At 43.2% G+C, this 18,611-nt stretch overlaps 1 protein-coding gene across 1 annotated transcript in view; it reads left to right on the top strand.

The window, feature by feature from the left end:
- CEP290 (centrosomal protein 290) overlaps window positions 1–18,611 on the top strand; it is a 318,271-nt gene that overhangs the window by 98,280 nt on the left and 201,380 nt on the right. The window contains exons 23-24 of the mRNA XM_073620204.1: window positions 2,226–2,328; window positions 10,683–10,913. Coding sequence (XP_073476305.1) covers window positions 2,226–2,328; window positions 10,683–10,913 — 334 coding nt within the window. The remainder of the gene's footprint in view (window positions 1–2,225; window positions 2,329–10,682; window positions 10,914–18,611) is intronic.

Here is an 18,611-nt window from a genome sequence, read left to right on the forward strand (position 1 = left end):
TCGTTGGTGTACATTTTCACAAGTTCTATGAAGTGGATGGTTTGGCATCTGCGGATGCCTCTTTTGGCCACAAGTGTTTTTGCAGGCCGCTGTTTAGAGGGTCTATTCTCTCTTGAAGGGGTATCGTTCAGGTTGGGTTCCAGCTTGTCCTGGGTGAAGTCCGTGTTACCTGGCTGGCTCTTGTATTAGCCTTGGGATTTTTTTTTCCGACCCTTCATGTTGGCACTGCTTTGGGACGTCCCTATTGTTATGAATAAAGAAGGCTGTGTCTGTCAGTGAACGAATGAAAAAACAGGATTTTTTACTTACCGTAAAATCCGATTCTCTGAGTTCATTGACAGACACAGCATCCACCCCTCTATGGAGTTGTTTTTTGATAATTCTATTACTGCTTGCTACTAAACTGAATACCTAGAGCAGGGAGGGGGTTATATACTGACTGAAGACAGCCCATGGGAGTGGCCAAGTGTTTTGTTTTTTGTTCTGCCTAGTCTGCTCCTAAGGAGGTGATATAACTCTATCGTTATGAATAAAGAAGGCTGTGTCTGTCAATGAACTCAAAGAAACGGATTTATGGTAAGTAAAAAATCCTATTTTTTTTTTTTTTTTTTTGACAGAACTATAAACAGCTGTCAGTTTTTACCGGAGGAGACAATGGGATTTTTTGCATCCTGAGGAAAACTGCGTTAGTCATACAGGGCTAATGTCAGTGCTGGCTAGGGTGACCAGGAAGTCTGATGACAATAAATCTAAAGTGCTAGGACAGCTAATCAGATTCTGCTTACTGCACAGGCAGTAAAGAGGCATCTGTGACTAGTGACAATTCTTAAGTCTCCTCCTTTATGTCTGATGTCAGCTCTTCTTGATTGGAATTGTCACAGGGGTAGAGAGTCAATGTCAGCAGCAACCTTTGCAATCCTAAAGCCGGCCATACATGGATCAAATTTTAGCCAGTTTAGCAGGGATCAGTTGAATTTCGATCCATGTATGGGCAGGCTGGATGTACACAAGTCAATCTATTGATCAACTTGTGTACAACACGCCTGTTGGAAAAAAAAATTCTCACTCAGGTCTGCTGGCTATAGTTGGTGGTGCTAATCAGTGTATTCTGACAGTGGGGAAATCTCCCTGCTGTCACATTACAAAGGCTCAGTGGGAGGGATCCACCCATCCACATCAAATGTGAATGGGGGAATAAAGTAATTTTCTTTAGTTCAACCTGCTTGTATTGCCAACCCTAATGATACAGTGCTGGACTAGTGGTATCTTTACAAGCAAACGGATGCTCTATGTTTAATTTGCCTCAAGACCCATCTAATTGGGACACCTTCCATCGCCAGACCCCATAGCTGCCGCAAGGGCTGCTAAAACTATTGTTAAGCCACTGTATATAGTACCAATAAGTGTCCTTCAACATGTTATAAATTAAATCTCCATTATAAACTTTACCTATGATCCTCTTTATGCTGAGTTTGCACATAGTTAGTTATAGGGCTTTTGGGCTATACTTGCTGCCACCCATACATGACTGAGGCCTGAAAAGTTCACAATGCTTTTTGGTGCAAGTCATGTCATGTATATGGAAAATTGGTGTCCACCCGTAGATGCTCAGTGAATTCATTGTCATGAGAAACATTTTTTTGGAACACCTAAAATTGGAGAATGACTTTTATTATGGAATACTGATTCTGTTGTTGCATTTTTTTTTGTTTATGTTGATAAAGCAATTCTTTCTTATTCCATTTGTAGGATCATAGAAAAGGGTCACTTAACTACTAACTTCTCCAGCAGCATATTTCCTTACTCTCTTGCTGCTCAGTTCTGCCTGCAGAGAGTGAAGTGACATATGCAGAGCTTCTGGGTATAGATGAGTATATACTCTGTGCCTCGTGGTTGGCCCAGCATTGCCATATATGTTGGGGGAAGAAGTCTATAGGCCTGTGTGTGTTTCTAGAAGTTGGTTTAGAGCTTATACAGGGGATTTTTTTCACTTGACCTGCTAGCTGAATGAAGCAGCGTAACAGCAAGGAAAAGTGAGTATGTACTGGATTCAAACTATATCAGACAGATAAAAAGCCAGTGTCAAATGGGCAGGTATTCAGATGTATTGCTGTGGAGGGTGAATATAAGCGTTCAAACTGTATTGCTCGTCAGGCTCTTCGTTGAAGGTGTATAGAATAACAAATAAAAACAATGTCTCCAATATCTATTTCTTATTGATGCAGTGAAAAAGAAACATGGCAGCAGGAAATTGAGAGGATTAAAGAAGATAATTTAAAATTGGAAAGTCAGAAAGAACAGGATGCAGTACAAATAAAAGAATATATGGTAAGTACACATTTATTATAAATGTGTAGGTCCACCTTACCTTATGTGGTGGCTTCCTTACAGCAGACACTGGGTGGTGACTGCGGGTAACTACAGATTTATCCAAGAGCATTTAAGGATTCCCAAATATAGGTTGGTCTGATAGTCAAATAGTTACCAGATGTGCCCTCCCTGTTGGTCACTAAATACAATTGATGGCTTCATTTGTGAATAGGAAGTGAATGGGGATTGGAAGAGGTTATGGTATCTGTTAAAATACTCTTGGTTTTCGTTATCCCAGGGTTCCATGAAATGTATCTGAATGCCTGGATAAGACTGATTTAGGGGGAAAGTTCATTATAAGTGGCTTATCCAGCCAGGTTCCCAAGTAAGTTAACGGTCAATGCACACTGGCTTAAAAATCGCTGCTTCTACAGGAGTTTAGTGTTTTGCTTGTAAAAGCACTCAATGTTATCATATGTGTTCATGAACATTGGGACATTAGAGGCATATTTTAAGCTCAGTTTTTAGAGGCAGGGAAAAAAACCCTTCTGGATTGCATTTTTGATTGGCGTTTTTTGGCAGAAAAAATGCTAAACGCTCCTAAACATGTATACAAAATCACTCTGTATTTGAACTTTTTTTTTCTGCCAAGGGAACTGGAGGTTTTTTTAAGCCCAGTGTGCATAGAGCCTAACTTGGACAGTTGATTACCTTTATCCCAAACTTAACTGTTTTGTATAAATTATATTGGTGTGTGTTTTGCTTGCGTCTATCTAGCAAGGTTCCTCTGTGGTATAAGCAAGGAAGCTGAGATTTCTGCAGTGTGTAAATGTGCTTTACTATACAAAGATGCTGTACATACAAAAACTATTACAATAATAGGAATACAATACAAGACTGACAGATATCTATAACAAGCAAAATGCCTAGCAAACTGAACAGCCTATGGTCTATAATAGTACAAATACACTTAAAGGTTACTTATCTTCTGTTACTGTATGTTCGTGATCTCCCTTGGCAACGATTCTCCTGGAGCATCAGGCAAGTTTCTTCTATCATGAGTGGCGTCGGATGTTACAGCATGATGGTGTGTGTGTGTGTCTCTACTCACCCCTTTTATGTGTCAGGCTGTTTGTCATAGTTACCAAACAACAGAAAACATGCCTGTTTACTGTAGCTGTAGAAACAATGGACTGTTGAAAACTGTATCTACGTACCCATTGTCTAATAAGGCCAACACCTGACAGTAATCTAACAGTCATTCTTTCAGTTTGAGAGCTGAAAGAACCTCAAAAAAGTAAATTTTGTTACTTGTTTACTGTAGCTATAGAGACAATAGCCTGTTAATTGAACTGTCAGTTGAATACAACAATATTTACCCCCATTGTATAAAACAGCATTTGTTTGAGAAATCCACTCAAGCCAAAAACTGACAATATCTCTATGACCAACCACTATTGTGTAATGTTATGTCCCATGTATCGTAAGTCTGATTAAACAAAAAAATTATATTGTAACAAACGCAACACATTCCGCCCTAGATTTTTTTTTTCTCAGACTACACACAAAATCTCTTCATTACTAAACTCATTTAAAACATTAATTTTCCTTGAATGCAACACCTCCCATTTCTGTCACTGAGAAGGTGTTTCAGTCTTTAACTAAAAAGTTCATCAGAAAGTCCATTTTAAAGTTCTTTAGAAACAAGTCCAGGCTTGTAATACATCAAAGGCCTTGCTCTCCACAGCTCTTGCGATCTTCCGTCATTGCTTCCGTCATTGTTTCCATCATGTAACCACTTTTCTCTGGTCTTCCTATGGATCAAATCAGAGACAGCCTGTGGAGTGGAAAACAAAGCTGATTATCTGTTCCTTCTAATAATACATAAACAGTAGATCCAGGCCCTTCAGCTAAAATCTCTCCTCTAAATGGCTTCTTGCCTGGATATCTGACTAACACTTTGCCCCCTGCCTGTACCCACTGCTGACCCTCCCAAAGAACATCAATAGGGAGGAGAGGAAATATACTGATATTTCCCAGAAGATTACTGCTGTTTATTTTGGAAGGTTTGCTGTTATGTAGCCGCACTTTCCACTCTTGCTGAGAAGTATCCACTAACCAGTCAGAGTCCCAGCCACTGTCTTGAAGCTCATCTGTCAATGCAAATGTAACTTCAAACCTTCCTGCCAGATTCCCTCTCGTTCCTAGATAGGCTTCAGCTTCAGATACGTTACTCTTGGTTTCTATGTCATGGGAAGCAGTAACATGGTATCTGTTAAGCCCTGTTCTTTCAGGAACCTTACATAAATACTGAACTCTGCACTCCAGCTGTGGAATCTGTGCCCCAGCCCCTACCATCCTCTCATATGGTGTGCTTTTGGCTATTGGCCTAGAATTTAACAACATGACTGCCTGTGTGAGGACCCGGTCCCACCCTCTTAGTGTATGTGTATGTGTGGGTGTAAGTGTGCGTATTTGGTCCTTCAATAGCCCGTTGTATCTTTCAATCAAACCAGCTGCCTGTGGATGGTATGGGATGTGGTATGGGATATGGGATGTGGCACAACCAGTAAACTCCAGAATCTTTGGCCCACTGCTGTATTGTTGATCCGGTGAAGTGTGAGCCGTTATCACTTTGCACTTGTTTGGGACAACCGTAAGCAATGACAAGTTTCTGGAGCAGTTGAAGCGATGCGGCTTGATTTGCATGTTTGCAAGGATGAACAAGCATAAGTCCTGAATAGGTGTCCACTGCAGTGCAACAATATCTCAGTCCATTGTTTCCCCGGGGTAGGGGACCGATGAAGTCAATCTGCCAGATCTCTGCACCCCTCTTAATTGACCCGGTGGAGTACTTTTGCAATGGCCATTGTCGCCATTTTCCACACACTGTACAGTTCCCTATTACAGTCTTTATCATGTCCATGGATATAGGCAATCCTCTCTGCTGTGCCCATTCATATGTTGCTTTCTGCCCCAAATGTCCAGATTGCTTGTGGGCCCAGTTGGCCAAGTTCATCATAGTTACATAGTTACATAGTAGGTGAGGTTGAAAAAAGACACAAGTCCATCAAGTCCAACCTATGTGTGTGATTATGTGTCAGTATTGCATTGTATATCCCTGTATGTTGTGGTCATTCAGGTGCTTATCTAATAGTTTCTTGAAGCTATCAATGCTCCCCGCTGAGACCACCGCCTGTGGAAGGGAATTCCACATCCTTGCCGCTCTTACAGTAAAGAACCCTCTACGTAGTTTAAGATTAAACCTCTTTTCTTCTAATTTTAATGAGTGGCCACGAGTCTTGGTAAACTCTCTTCTGCAAAAAAGTTTTATCCCTATTGAGGGGTCACCAGTCCGGTATTTGTAAATTGAAATCATATCCCCTCTCAAGCGTCTCTTCTCCAGAGAGAATAAGTTCAGTGCTCGCAACCTTTCCTCATAACTAAGATCCTCCAGACCCTTTATTAGCTTTGTTGCCCTTCTTTGTACTCGCTCCATTTCCAGTACATCCTTTCTGAGGACTGGTGCCCAGAACTGGACCGCATACTCTAGGTGCGGCCGGACCAGAGTCTTGTAGAGCGGGAGAATTATCGTTTTATCTCTGGAGTTGATCCCCCTTTTAATGCATGCCAATATTCTGTTTGCTTTGTTAGCAGCAGCTTGGCATTGCCTGCCATTGCTGAGCCTATCATCCACTAGGACCCCCAGGTCCTTTTCCATCCTAGATTCCCCCAGAGGTTCTCCCCCCAGTGTATAGATTGCATTCATATTTTTGCCACCCAAATGCATTATTTTACATTTTTCTACATTGAACCTCATTTGCCATGTAGTCGCCCACCCCATTAATTTGTTCAGGTCTTTTTGCAAGGTTTCCACGTCCTGCGGAGAAGTTATTGCCCTGCTTAGCTTAGTATCGTCTGCAAATACAGAGATTGAACTGTTTATCCCATCCTCCAGATCGTTTATGAACAAATTAAATAGGATTGGTCCCAGCACAGAACCCTGGGGCACCCCACTACCCACCCCTGACCATTCTGAGTACTCCCCATTTATCACCACCCTCTGAACTCGCCCTTGTAGCCAGTTTTCAATCCATGTACTCACCTTATGGTCCATGCCAACAGACCTTATTTTGTACAGTAAACGTTTATGGGGAACTGTGTCAAATGCTTTTGCAAAATCCAGATACACCACGTCTACAGGCCTTCCTTTATCTAGATGGCAACTCACCTCCTCATAGAAGGTTAATAGATTGGTTTGGCAAGAACGATTCTTCATGAATCCATGCTGATTACTGCTAATGATATCGTTCGTATTACTAAAATCCTGTATATAGTCCCTTATCATCCCCTCCAAGAGTTTACATACTATCGATGTTAGGCTAACTGGTCTGTAATTCCCAGGGATGTATTTTGGGCCCTTTTTAAATATAGGTGCTACATTGGCTTTTCTCCAATCAGCTGGTACCATTCCAGTCAGTAGACTATCTGTAAAAATTAGGAACAACGGTCTGGCAATCACTTGACTGAGTTCCCTAAGTACCCTCGGATGCAAGCCATCTGGTCCCGGTGATTTATTAATGTTAAGTTTCTCAAGTCTAATTTTAATTCCGTCCTCTGTTAACCATGGAGGTGCTTCCTGTGTTGTGTCATGAGGATAAACACTGCAGTTTTGGTTACTGAAGCCCCCCGATTCACTCGTGAAGACTGAGGAGAAGAATAAATTCAATACCTTCGCCATCTCCCCATCCTTTGTAACCAGATGTCCTTCCTCATTCTTTATGGGGCCAATATGGTCTGTCCTCCCTTTTTTACTGTTTACATACTTAAAGAATTTAAGACAGGATCAATTGGCACAACTGCCTTCACTTTGGTGATTTCATCTGCAACTCTGTTATAGTTCTCAAAGTCTGGGACTAGGGGCACATGTGCATCAACATGCCCCACTTTTATGGTGCAGGAGTGAGCTTCCTTACAGATGTAGTCCCAGACTTCCTTGCCTCCCCACACACACCATCATGCTTTGAAGATCAGAAGCCGCCACTCATGATACAAGAACACTGCCTGGTGTCCAAGAAGCATCGTTGCCAATGGAGATCACGAACATACAGTAACAGAAGATAAGTAACTTTTAAGTGTATTTGTACTGATATAGACTATAGGCTGTTCATTTGATAGGCATTTTGATTGTTATAGAGATCTGTCAGTCTTGTATTGTATTCCTAATATTGTAATAGTTTTGTATGTACAGCATATTTGTATAGTAAAAGCACAATTTACACACTGCAGAAATCTTCCTTGCTTATACCACAGAGTAACCTTGCTAGATAGATGCAAGCAAAAAAGTGTGTGTGGCGGTGTACTTATTTATTACAGGTATTTATATAGTGCCAACAAATGCAGCACTTTACATATTGTACATTCATAACAGTCCCTGTCCTCAAGGATCTTACAATCTAAGTTCCCTATCCCACATGCATACGTACACACACTAGGGCCAATTTTTACCAGAGCCAGTTAACCCATGAGTATGTCTTTGGAGTGTGGGAGGAAACCAGAACACATGGAGGAATCCAACAAAAGAACAGGGAGAACATCTACAATTCTTAAAGATGATGCCATGTGCTGCAAGACAGGAGTGCTTAACCACTAAGCCACTGTGCTCCAGGGAAAAGATTCTGCACAACCACATGGCAAATTGACACATAATTTCTGCTAAAGTGCAAACATAGTGTACTCACCTATGTATATGTACATATGAGCCTGTGCTTGTACTGCAGCAAAAAATAAATCCATTTGTGTGGATTTGCCATTTGGTATTGCAGTACCCTTTCCTTGGATATAATCACTTTCTAACAGTTGGTGGTTTGCACTCAGTGTGTGTGTGTGTGCGTACATAGTCATTTTGGAGGATGCTATTTCTTTCTCGAACATCACGGGACACAGAGCCACAGTAATTACTGATGGGTTATATAGGTATCACTGGTGATTGGACACTGGCACACCCTATCAGGAAGTTCAACCCCCTATATAATCCCTCCCCCTTGCAGGGATACCTCAGTTTTTACGCCAGTGTCCTTTCTACCGGTTACCTGGACGGTGGTAACAACAGATGCCAGTCTGTCAGGTTGGGGAGCAGTTCTGGAACAGGCTGCGGTCCAAGGGGTATGGTCCAAGACAGAGAGGACCTTACCCATCAACATTCTGGAGATCCGGGCGATACATCTAGCTCTAAAGGCCTGGACTATCAGGCTACAGGGTTGTCCAGTCAGGATCCAGTCCGACAATGCCACAGCAGTGGCTTATGTCAATCATCAGGGAGGCACCCGGAGCCGAGCTTCTCAAAAAGAGGTGAACCAGATCTTAGTCTGGGCAGAGATGCATGTGCCATGCATATCGGCAGTTTTCATCCCGGGAATAGAGAATTGGCAGGCGGACTATCTAAGTCGCCAGCAGTTACTTCCAGGGGAATGGTCTCTGCATCCCGACTTCTTTTGGGCCATATGCCAAAGATGGGGGGGTTCCAGATGTAGATCTCTTTGCATCCCGATTCAACAAAAAGATAGACAGATTTGTGGCAAGGACAAAAGATCCTCCTGCATGCGGGACGGATGCGTTGGTGATTCCGTGGCATCGGTTCTCACTGATTTACGCATTCCCGCCTATTCTGCTACTACCACGACTCCTTCGCAGGATCAGGCAGGAAAGGAAGTCGGTACTTCTGGTGGCCCCCGCTTGGCCCAGAAGGACTTGGTATGCAGAAATAGTAAGGATGACGGTAGGTTCCCCGTGGACACTACCGGAATGCCCAGACCTGTTATCTCAAGGTCCAGTGTTCCATCCTGCCTTACAAACGCTAAATTTGACGGTTTGGCTATTGAGACCCACGTTCTGAAGAGTCGTGGGCTCTCAGGTCCTGTCATATCTACCTTGATTAATGCAAGGAAGCCAGCTTCCAGGATGATTTATCATAGAGTCTGGAAGGCTTATATAACCTGGTGTGAATCCAGAGGTTGGCATCCCAGGAAATATGTCATAGGTAGAATCCTTGATTTTCTACAGATGGGATTAGAGATGAAGCTGGCCTTGAGTACCATCAAGGGCCAGGTCTCTGCTTTATCAGTATTATTTCAGCGGCCACTTGCTTCGCATTCTTTGGTCCGAAACTTTATGCAGGGGGTGATGCGTCTTAATCCTCCGGTTAAAGCGCCCCTAAACCCCTGGGACTTGAATTTGGTCCTGGCTGTGTTACAGAAACGGCCTTTTGAACCAATAAGTCAGATTCCTTTGGTCTTGTTGACAAGGAAATTTTTCTGGTGGCCATCTCTTCTGCTAGAAGAGTATCAGAATTAGCAGCTCTTTCCTGTAAGGAGCCTTATTTGATTATACACAAGGATAGAGTGGTACTACGCCCTCATCCTAGTTTTTTACCGAAGGTGGTTTCTGATTTTTATTTAAACCAAGACATTGTTCTACCTTCCTTTTTTCCAGATCCCTGTTCTCCGGAAGAGAGATCTCTACATTCGTTGGATGTAGTAAGAGCAGTTAAGGCCTATCTAGGGGCAACTACTCAGATCCGCAAGACGGATGTTTTGTTTGTGCTGCCAGAGGGTCCCAATAGAGGACAGGCAGCGTCAAAAGCTACCATTTCTAAATGGATTCGACAGTTGATCATTCAAGCTTACGGTTTGAAACAGAAGATTCCTCCGTTTCAGATCAGGGCACATTCCGCAAGGGCTATTGGTGCTTCTTGGGCAGTGCATCACCAGGCCTCTATGGCTCAAATCTGCAAGGCCGCAACCTGGTCTTCAGTTCATACATTCACCAGATTTTATCAGGTGGATGTGAGAAGGCATGAGGATATCGCCTTTGGGCGTAGTGTGCTGCAGGCAGCGGTACAGGGTCCTCAGGTCTGATTGCACCCTACTTGGTCGTGGTTCCCCCCCCTCAGGTAGCATTGCTCTGGGACATCCCATCAGTAATTACTGTGGCTCTGTGTCCCGTGATGTTCGAGAAAGAAAATAGGATTTTTTAAAACAGCTTACCTGTAAAATCCTTTTCTTTCGAAGGACATCACGGGACACAGAGGTCCCGCCCCTCTTCTAATACACTATATTGCTTGGCTACAAAACTGAGGTATCCCTGCAAGGGGGAGGGATTATGTAGGGGGTTGAACTTCCTGATAGGGTGTGCCAGTGTCCAATCACCAGTGATACCTATATAACCATCAGTAATTACTGTGGCTCTGTGTCCCGTGATGTCCTTCGAAAGAAAAGGATTTTACAGGTAAGCTGTTTTAAAAAATCCTATTTTTTGATGGATTGCTTCTTGTAAAATTAATGAGTTTGCTTTTCTCAATCTCTCCACAACAGAAATTGTTAGACTCATTAAAAATGGGTCCAGATGAAATTAAAAAACTTCTGGCAGAAAACTCAAGAAAGACGACCGTATTAAGAGTAAATGAAAAGTCGCTAACCAGGCGATACACAACTTTACTGGAAATGGAACAGCATCTGCGAAAAGAAAATGGCAAACTCAGGGATGAAATATCAGACATGGAGGCTGCAGTAGGGGAAAGAATTGGGTACCTGCAGAGGTATAAGGTATAGAGAAAATCACTTTTTTCTGATTAAATGTAATTCACTCTTTAAATACCCCTGTTTCCAATGTAAAATGAAATGCATTGAAAAATGTTTGATGCATTCCTCTAACAGCATGACTTTCCACAATCAGTTGTGTTAAAGTGATTGTAAAGGAAAAAAATGTTTATTTAAAAAAATTACACAAGTTATACTTACCGGCTCTGTGCAGTGGTTTTGCACAGAGCAGCCCTGATCCTCCCCTTCTCGTGTCCCCCTCTGGCGGTCTGGGCCCCTTCCCCTTGTCGAGTGCCCCCATAGCAAGCCTCTTGCTGTGGGGGCACTTATGTGTGCTCGCTCCCGAGCCAGCTCTCTGCGTCCTTAAGACACAGAGAGCATGTCTCAGCCTCACCCCCTGCTCCCACCTTGCTGGCTGTGATTGACAACCGTGGGAGCCCATGGCTCCTGCTGCTGCATCTCAGACAATCACCTAGAGGGACCTACGAGAGCCTCAGGTCTCGTGCACATCGCCGGATCGAGATCAGACTAAAGGTAAATGTTATAGGGGCTGAGGGAGAAGATGCACACTGAAGATTTTTTTACCTTCATGCATAGAATGCATGATGATAAAACAAACCTTCAGTCTTTACAACCACTTTGACTAATGTATATGCAAGCAGAAAGCTATTTTGCACATCCTGTGCAGAACCCAGGCATGGGTTTTAGTGTTTTGTTGTAGATTTTTATATTATATTATATTACTTGGAAGAGTAATAAATGCAGTAAATAATTGCAGTCAGCCATTCGGAATTACTGGCTGGTAATATACATTCATACCAGACTGATTTATTAATATACATTATAGGCTTACTAAAAATAGACAGAAAGCATATGGAATTGTGACATACCGTCAACAAAATCTTATAGTAAAAAAACTCACAGACAATTTAGATAGAAATAGACTTATAACATCAAATCCAATCCGCAGCCTTCCCTGCAGGGATATCTGTGTGTGTCCTTTCTCCTATCGACTTACTCACTGTTGAGAATATGGCATTCTAATTGACACATTTCAAGAGCAGCCCTTGCTCATCAGAACTCTGTGTCAGCTAGGATGCACCCTGGAGTTAGTGTCAATAGCGAGAAAGTCGGTAGGAGGGATATCACACACAAAGATATCCCTGTTGGGAAGGCTGTGTTTGGATTTGATGTGATAAGCCTATTTTTATATGCATTGTAAGTACCAGTTGTGTTTTACAATACATTTTGTTCAATGGTATGTTACAATGCTAGTGTGCTTGGTGTGTTGGTTTTTAATATGGTTAAAGTGTTACTAAACCCACAACTGTAAAACCAGTCTGTATATGCAGTAAAGCATGCTTGTTATACTCACTGTGGAACCTAAGGGGTTAATACTCTGCATTGTGTATAAAGGCTGTTTGATAGTGTCTTCTCTGATCATCCCCTTCTTCCACTGACTCCAGTACATTTCCTGATAGAACAGAGCAATAGGGGACAAGCTGCACATGCTCAGTTTGGTGTGTATTGCTAGAGAGTTTTTTTTTTTTTCTTGGGAGAGTGCATGTGATCAGCACAGGGCCAATCAGCATTGTCCAGACAAAGGGTCAGAGATCCTGCAGTCTTTTAGGACAATCAGGGGAAAATGAAAACTCCCCCTACAAGCTTAAACCAGAAACTGATAGAACTCACAAGGCTGCTCCAACTGCTGATGAGAAAAGGTATTTAGCAAATTATATTTACTAAAAGGATTGCATTTCCATGTTCTGTGTACTGTCAGAGACCAGATATAGTGAATGCAGTGTCCTGGGTTTAGTAACACTTTAAGGTGTAACTAAAGGCAAAACCTTTTATTTTCTTTTTAGTTTTGGATAGAGTGGATAGGGATTAAAACCCCTGTCAGGTTTTTATTGCGTTCTGTGCCCCCGTTAGAGAGAGTCACCCTCTTTATTGGTCCTGATTACCATTATCATTGAAAGTGAAAGTAAAAAGAAAATCCCAAATTTTGGGTTGACACCAGAACAGTAATAAAGAGGAAATCTTACAACGGGGATACTAGTTCTGGTGACCCTGGTGACTCTATGGGATGCCCTCACTTTGGAGGGCTTTTCTCTTACTTCCTGTTTTGTCTATGGTACAGGAAATTAAGGGAAATCTCACCAATGGGATACAGATGGCAAAAATAAACTGACAAGTGTTATAACGCTCCTTTACCCTATCAAAATAAAAAAAAGTTTACCTTTAGTTACACTTTAAGAGATGCCTAGTCTGAAAGTGGAAGCTGCAAGGTTGTGTATACCTAATATGATTGGAAATGAGCTGCTGGGACATTCGCTTGAGAAAAATATATATTGTTGCATTCTTTTTTCCTTTTAACGCATAGGCACTATCATTTATTTTGTTGTATATAGTATGGGCTGTAACCACCATTAGGACAAAGGGTTGTTCTAAAACGTGCTTGTGGCAGTCACACACAAGGTAAAAGATTCTCCTAGTTAGTGTAACAAAGTTGGTAAGATGTCCTAAAAATATCTAATTTGGGGGGCGTGTCTAAGATGTCGGCTTGAGCAGACGTGCTTCCCGGAGCTCTGCTAGAGACTGATCCTGTTAACTTCTCCTGCCTGGATTGTTTGTCCCTGACTTGGGTGCTTGGATCCCCCTATGCTGTCCCAATCCTCTGCCGGACCGAAGAGCGGTAAGAAGCCCCGTTTTCCCCCGACTGCAACTGTTCCTGACGAACCAGCAGTGCACGGGGTGAAAAGCCCGCGCAGCCATTCCAACATGGCCACTCAAACGCTGAGGAGACTCCCTCCCTGTCTCTCCCTGGCATCCCTGAGGTTATGGCGTTGATATCAGCATGTCAGGCTACCCTATCTGGGAGGATGGAAGCGGTCCAGACTGATGTTGGACTGATTAGACAGGATTTGGAGAAGATCCGTGGCCTGCTGGGGTTGGCCGAACAGAGAGTAGGACAAGTGGAGGACATTGCAGAGGAGCACTCGGTGGCGATTCGGACCCTGCAAAGCAAAGTCAAGGTCCTTGAATATCGTGCCGAGGACGCCGAAAACCGCAGTAGGCGCAACAATCTGCGGATAGTGGGACTTGCGAAGGGGGCAGAGGGACAGAATCCGACTACCTTTGTGGAAGACCTCCTGCGATCCCTGTTCCCCGGAGCTCAGCTATCCCCTTATTTCACTGTGGAGAGAGCGCATAGAGTCCCGCCGCAGCGGGGACCGGCTGGTTCCCCACCCCGCACACTGATCCTGTGTCTATTAAACTTCAGGGACAGAGATGAACTTTTGCGGGCTGCACGAGTGATGAAGGAAATCTCCTACCAGAATACCAAGCTGCTTTTGTTTCCTGATTACACCGTTGAAATACAGAAGCAACGCCAATCCTTCGATGCGGTCAAGGCTGCCATGATGGCGAAGGGGATTAAATACAGCATCCTTTTCCTGGCAAAGCTGAGAGTGGTGGATGGCAAGACAGTGCGTTTTTTTCACCAATCCCAGGGAAGCTACCTCGTGGTTGGAGTCGCTACCTTCCCTGAAATGAGTGGATCCTCACCTTTAAGTGTCTGAATTCTGGCGGCACCCTTACACTTAGTGTGTTTTGCACTGGGGAGCGGACTTTATGCAGTGTTGTTTTTACAGGTTTTGTATTTCTAGTTGCTCCCCTGGTCTTCGGTGCCGCCTCCACGATGAGTCCCGGGAAGCCAGTCCATACCAATCTGCCTGCTGTGGGGTTCCTGGATTCATAGCGGTGATCGGTGACTGTCTCCATGTAGGTTTTGAAGTTATGACTCCATATGACTGACATCCTGACCAACTCCAGGTCATCATGTACCTAACCCTTTGAAGTTTTGTACCCCTGGATAGTCCAGGTGAACTATCTATACTCATATATGTTTGGTTACTTATGGTTCTCTAGCATCTCATGTTGGGAAGTTATGTGCCCCATGTTGGCTTAGATTGTGGTCCCCCTTCTGTGTATTTGAGGTAGAGGGGTGGCTGACTCTCTTTTGTTGACTAAGGCACGCCTTCCTGAGTGAGCTACTCTGAAAGTATCGGGTTTGGGGAATTATGCATGATCCCAGTTTATGGGGTCTGCAGGGTGGGGGGAGGGGTGAGCAGCCGTTGCTGACCCTTGTTGGTTTTGTTTTGTTTTTTTTGTTGTTGTTTTTAACGGTATATTTTTCTCAAATTTTTTCTGTGATAATATTTCTTACCTTTTAGGTATGGTAGAAAAATCTGTGTCATGATAGACTCGTGGCCCTTGTGGCTGTGGGCACTGTTGTCGGGTCTTCCACCTGGGTGGTTAATCCTGCCTCCGGGGATGGAGCACGGTGGTAGTTACTACCGGATCACTGATTTTGCTTATAATCACTATGGCTAGTTTTTCAGTACTCTCCTGGAATGTCCGAGGACTGAATTCGGCTGTTAAACGTTCCCTGGTTTTTAGTTATCAAAAAAGTATGCCCCTCACATCTGTATATTATAGGAGACCCACCTTGTGGGTTCACGGGTCCTTGGCCTCAGAAGGGCTTGGGTGGGCTCACACTATCATGCTACATATTCTAGTTACTCCTGGGGAGTGAGCATTTTAGTTCACCGATCTCTCCCCTTTCAGCTTCAGGATGTCAAGACTGACCCAAGCGGAAGATATGTCATTCTGCACGTGATAATTGCTAATACAGCATACGTGATTGTGGGACTTTATCTCCCGCCTCCTGCAGATATGTCTCTTTTGTATGATATTATGCGTATGGTTTAGGGCTGAAACAACTAATCGATTAATCGACAACTAATCGATTATGAAATTAATCGATTACTATTTTCATAATCGAATAATCGGCCAGTAACATAATGGGGTTTAAAAAAAGCTAAAATGAGTCCTTTATAGTACAAAAAGAGCAAATCGCTACTGTAAATATTACTTTCACAGTTCTACAGTAAAAAAAATTAACCCCTTACAGTAGTGATTATCGGCTTTTTTTTTGTACTATAAAGGGCTAATTTTAATTTTTTTAACCCCATTATATTACTAAACGCCTTAGACCTGGTTCACATCTATGTGTTTTTTGGTGCTTTTTGCAGAAACGCACTACAGTTTATTTACATGGTTTCCTATAGGACACGTTCACATCTATGCTTTTTTCAGCCGCTCATATTTGGAAAGGGTCAGGGAATTTAACGCAAAACAGTGCTTTTTTGGTTTAATATACTTCAATGGAGAAGCTGCAGAAGAGCATGTAATGTGTTTTTGCAGCAATTTGTGTTTTTTTTAATCTGCTTAACGACAAATTGTTCAAAAAAAAAATGCAGAAACGCAAATCGCAGCAAAATCACGTGCGCAAAAATCACAACGCACAGCAAAAAGCACTGCAGAAATAGATCAAAAGCAAACTGCATAGGTGTGTACCGAGCCTTATGCTGGCCACATGGATCAATTTTCAGACGAGAATATTCAGACAAAAAATCATTCGCTGAATGAAAGAATGTTGTTTGAAATTTTCACTTGTTTTTAACATTCTGTTTTTAAAACGAATGTAAATTTCTGAACGAAAACCACATCCACTGTCTGAAAATTCCTTTGACCAAGAAGTTTTCTATTTCCAAATTTTCCCATCACTATGGTTGAAAATGACCGTCGATTTTACCCCACTAATGATTAGAAAATCGAACGAACGTTCTTAAAATTGCATTTTTTTTTTTTTTGGTGGAAGACATTTGTTTTTTTTAAATAAAAAAATGTGATCTCTGAGTCTGATGATATTTACCAGATTCACCCTTTAATAGTATATACAGTATATCTCCTCTAATAGTATATACAGTATATCTCTCCTCTAATAGTATATACAGTATATCTCTTCTAATATTCTCAGAGTGGATTCGAGATTTTGCTCCCTAACCATATAGTTGGTTATTTAGATTTACCACTGCATAGAGATATTTAAGAATAAATTGCCTTTTTTTAAAACTTTACATATTAACTAAATTATACACCACACTTTTTTTTTTTAAGGTTATTAACCGATTAATCGATTAATCGAAACAATAATCGGCCAACTAATCGATTATGAAAATAATCGTTAGTTGCAGCCCTAGTATGGTTATACAATATGGTACTCCACATGTCATGTTGCTGGGGGATTATAATTTGGTTCCGTATCCGGATGTAGACAGGCTCCATCAGTCGAGTCGCAGGACTCCTGACCTTATGCAGTGGGCAGATACCTTTGAGCTTATTGACGCTTGGCGGCATTATAATCCATCTGAAAAGATGTATACGTGTCATTCGTCCACTTTTCGGACCCTTTCCCGCATTGACCTGGGTTTTGTTACGCGGGCAGTGCTGCAGAGGGTTTCGAGGGTGCAAATCCTCCCTAGAGGAATTTCTGTTCATGCCCCTCTTATGATGATGGTGCGATCGGGGCCCACTGCTGGGCGGAAACTGTGGAGACTGTCGGGGCACTGGATAGCAGACCCTAAGGTTCAGGAGGATATGTTGGAGGCCTTGTGTCATTATTGGCTTGAAAATGCTGACTCAACGGGGACATTGGTGGTGGGGGGATGCATTTACGGGATGGCTGAGGGGAGAATATATTTCCCGCATTGCTCATAGTCAAAAGCAGTCTGTGCGGTCGCTGGGGGAAGTGAAGGGTGAGCTTAGGGAAAAAGAGGCAGAATATGTCGCCGCTCCTACCCCCCTTAACTATGGGGCCTTGCAGTGTGCGCTCAGGGCGGTTGAACTTCTCAGGATAGAGATGACGAAGAAGTCAATGCTTAGTACTGCCCAGCAGGTTTTTGAGTATGGAGATAAAAACGGCAAGCTGCTGTTGTGGCTGTCCCGAGGCCAGAATGCTAGTACCCACGTTGGGTGCATCCGGGATGAGGGAGGAGTTCCCCTCACGAGCCCTGATGAAATCCTTGCTGGATTTATGCGCTATTATAGTTCCCTGTACTCTACTAGAGTGGACTATGAGTTATCAGATCTCGGGGCCTACTTGGATGGGGTGGACTTTCCCACTCTGTCCCGGGAAGCCAGCGAGAATCTGGAACGGGATATTACCCTGGAAGAGGTCCAGATCGCTATGACCCAAATGCAACCAGGGAAAGCCCCTGGCGCAGATGGCATCCCGATCGAGTTCTACTCCACTTATCAAGAATTTCTTGCTCCCAGACTTACCAGGTTGTTCGCCCAGTTTGCTGAGCTGGGGTCTTTGCCGGAGTGTATGTCCGAAGCAGTGATTGTGTTGGTGCCCAAGCCGGGTAAGGACCCCAAGGACTGAGCGTCATATCGTCCGATTTCCTTAATAAATGTCGACGCAAAGCTGCTGGCAAAAATATTGGCCAACCGCCTGGCGCAGGTTCTGGATGAGCTCATCCATGTGGATCAGACGGGGTTCATGCCTGGCAAGGGTACTGATATCAATTTGAGACGACTTCACCTCAACTTGACCATACCGGAACCAGAGTCATTGCCTCACTCGATGCAGAGAAGGCGTTCGATTCGGTTGAGTGGGGCTACCTTTGGGAGGTTCTGGGCAGGTATGGTTTTGGCCCTCATTTTTTGCGCTGGCTGCAGTTGCTATATGCTAAACCCACTGCTTGTATAAGGACTAATGGTGGGATTTCCGAAAGGTTTTTACTACAACGTAGCACGCGTCAGGGTTGCCCTCTTTCCCCTTCCCTGTTCGCCCTA

This window comes from Aquarana catesbeiana, linkage group LG03 (assembly GCF_042186555.1).
Source record: "Aquarana catesbeiana isolate 2022-GZ linkage group LG03, ASM4218655v1, whole genome shotgun sequence".
Lineage (NCBI taxonomy): Eukaryota > Metazoa > Chordata > Amphibia > Anura > Ranidae > Aquarana > Aquarana catesbeiana.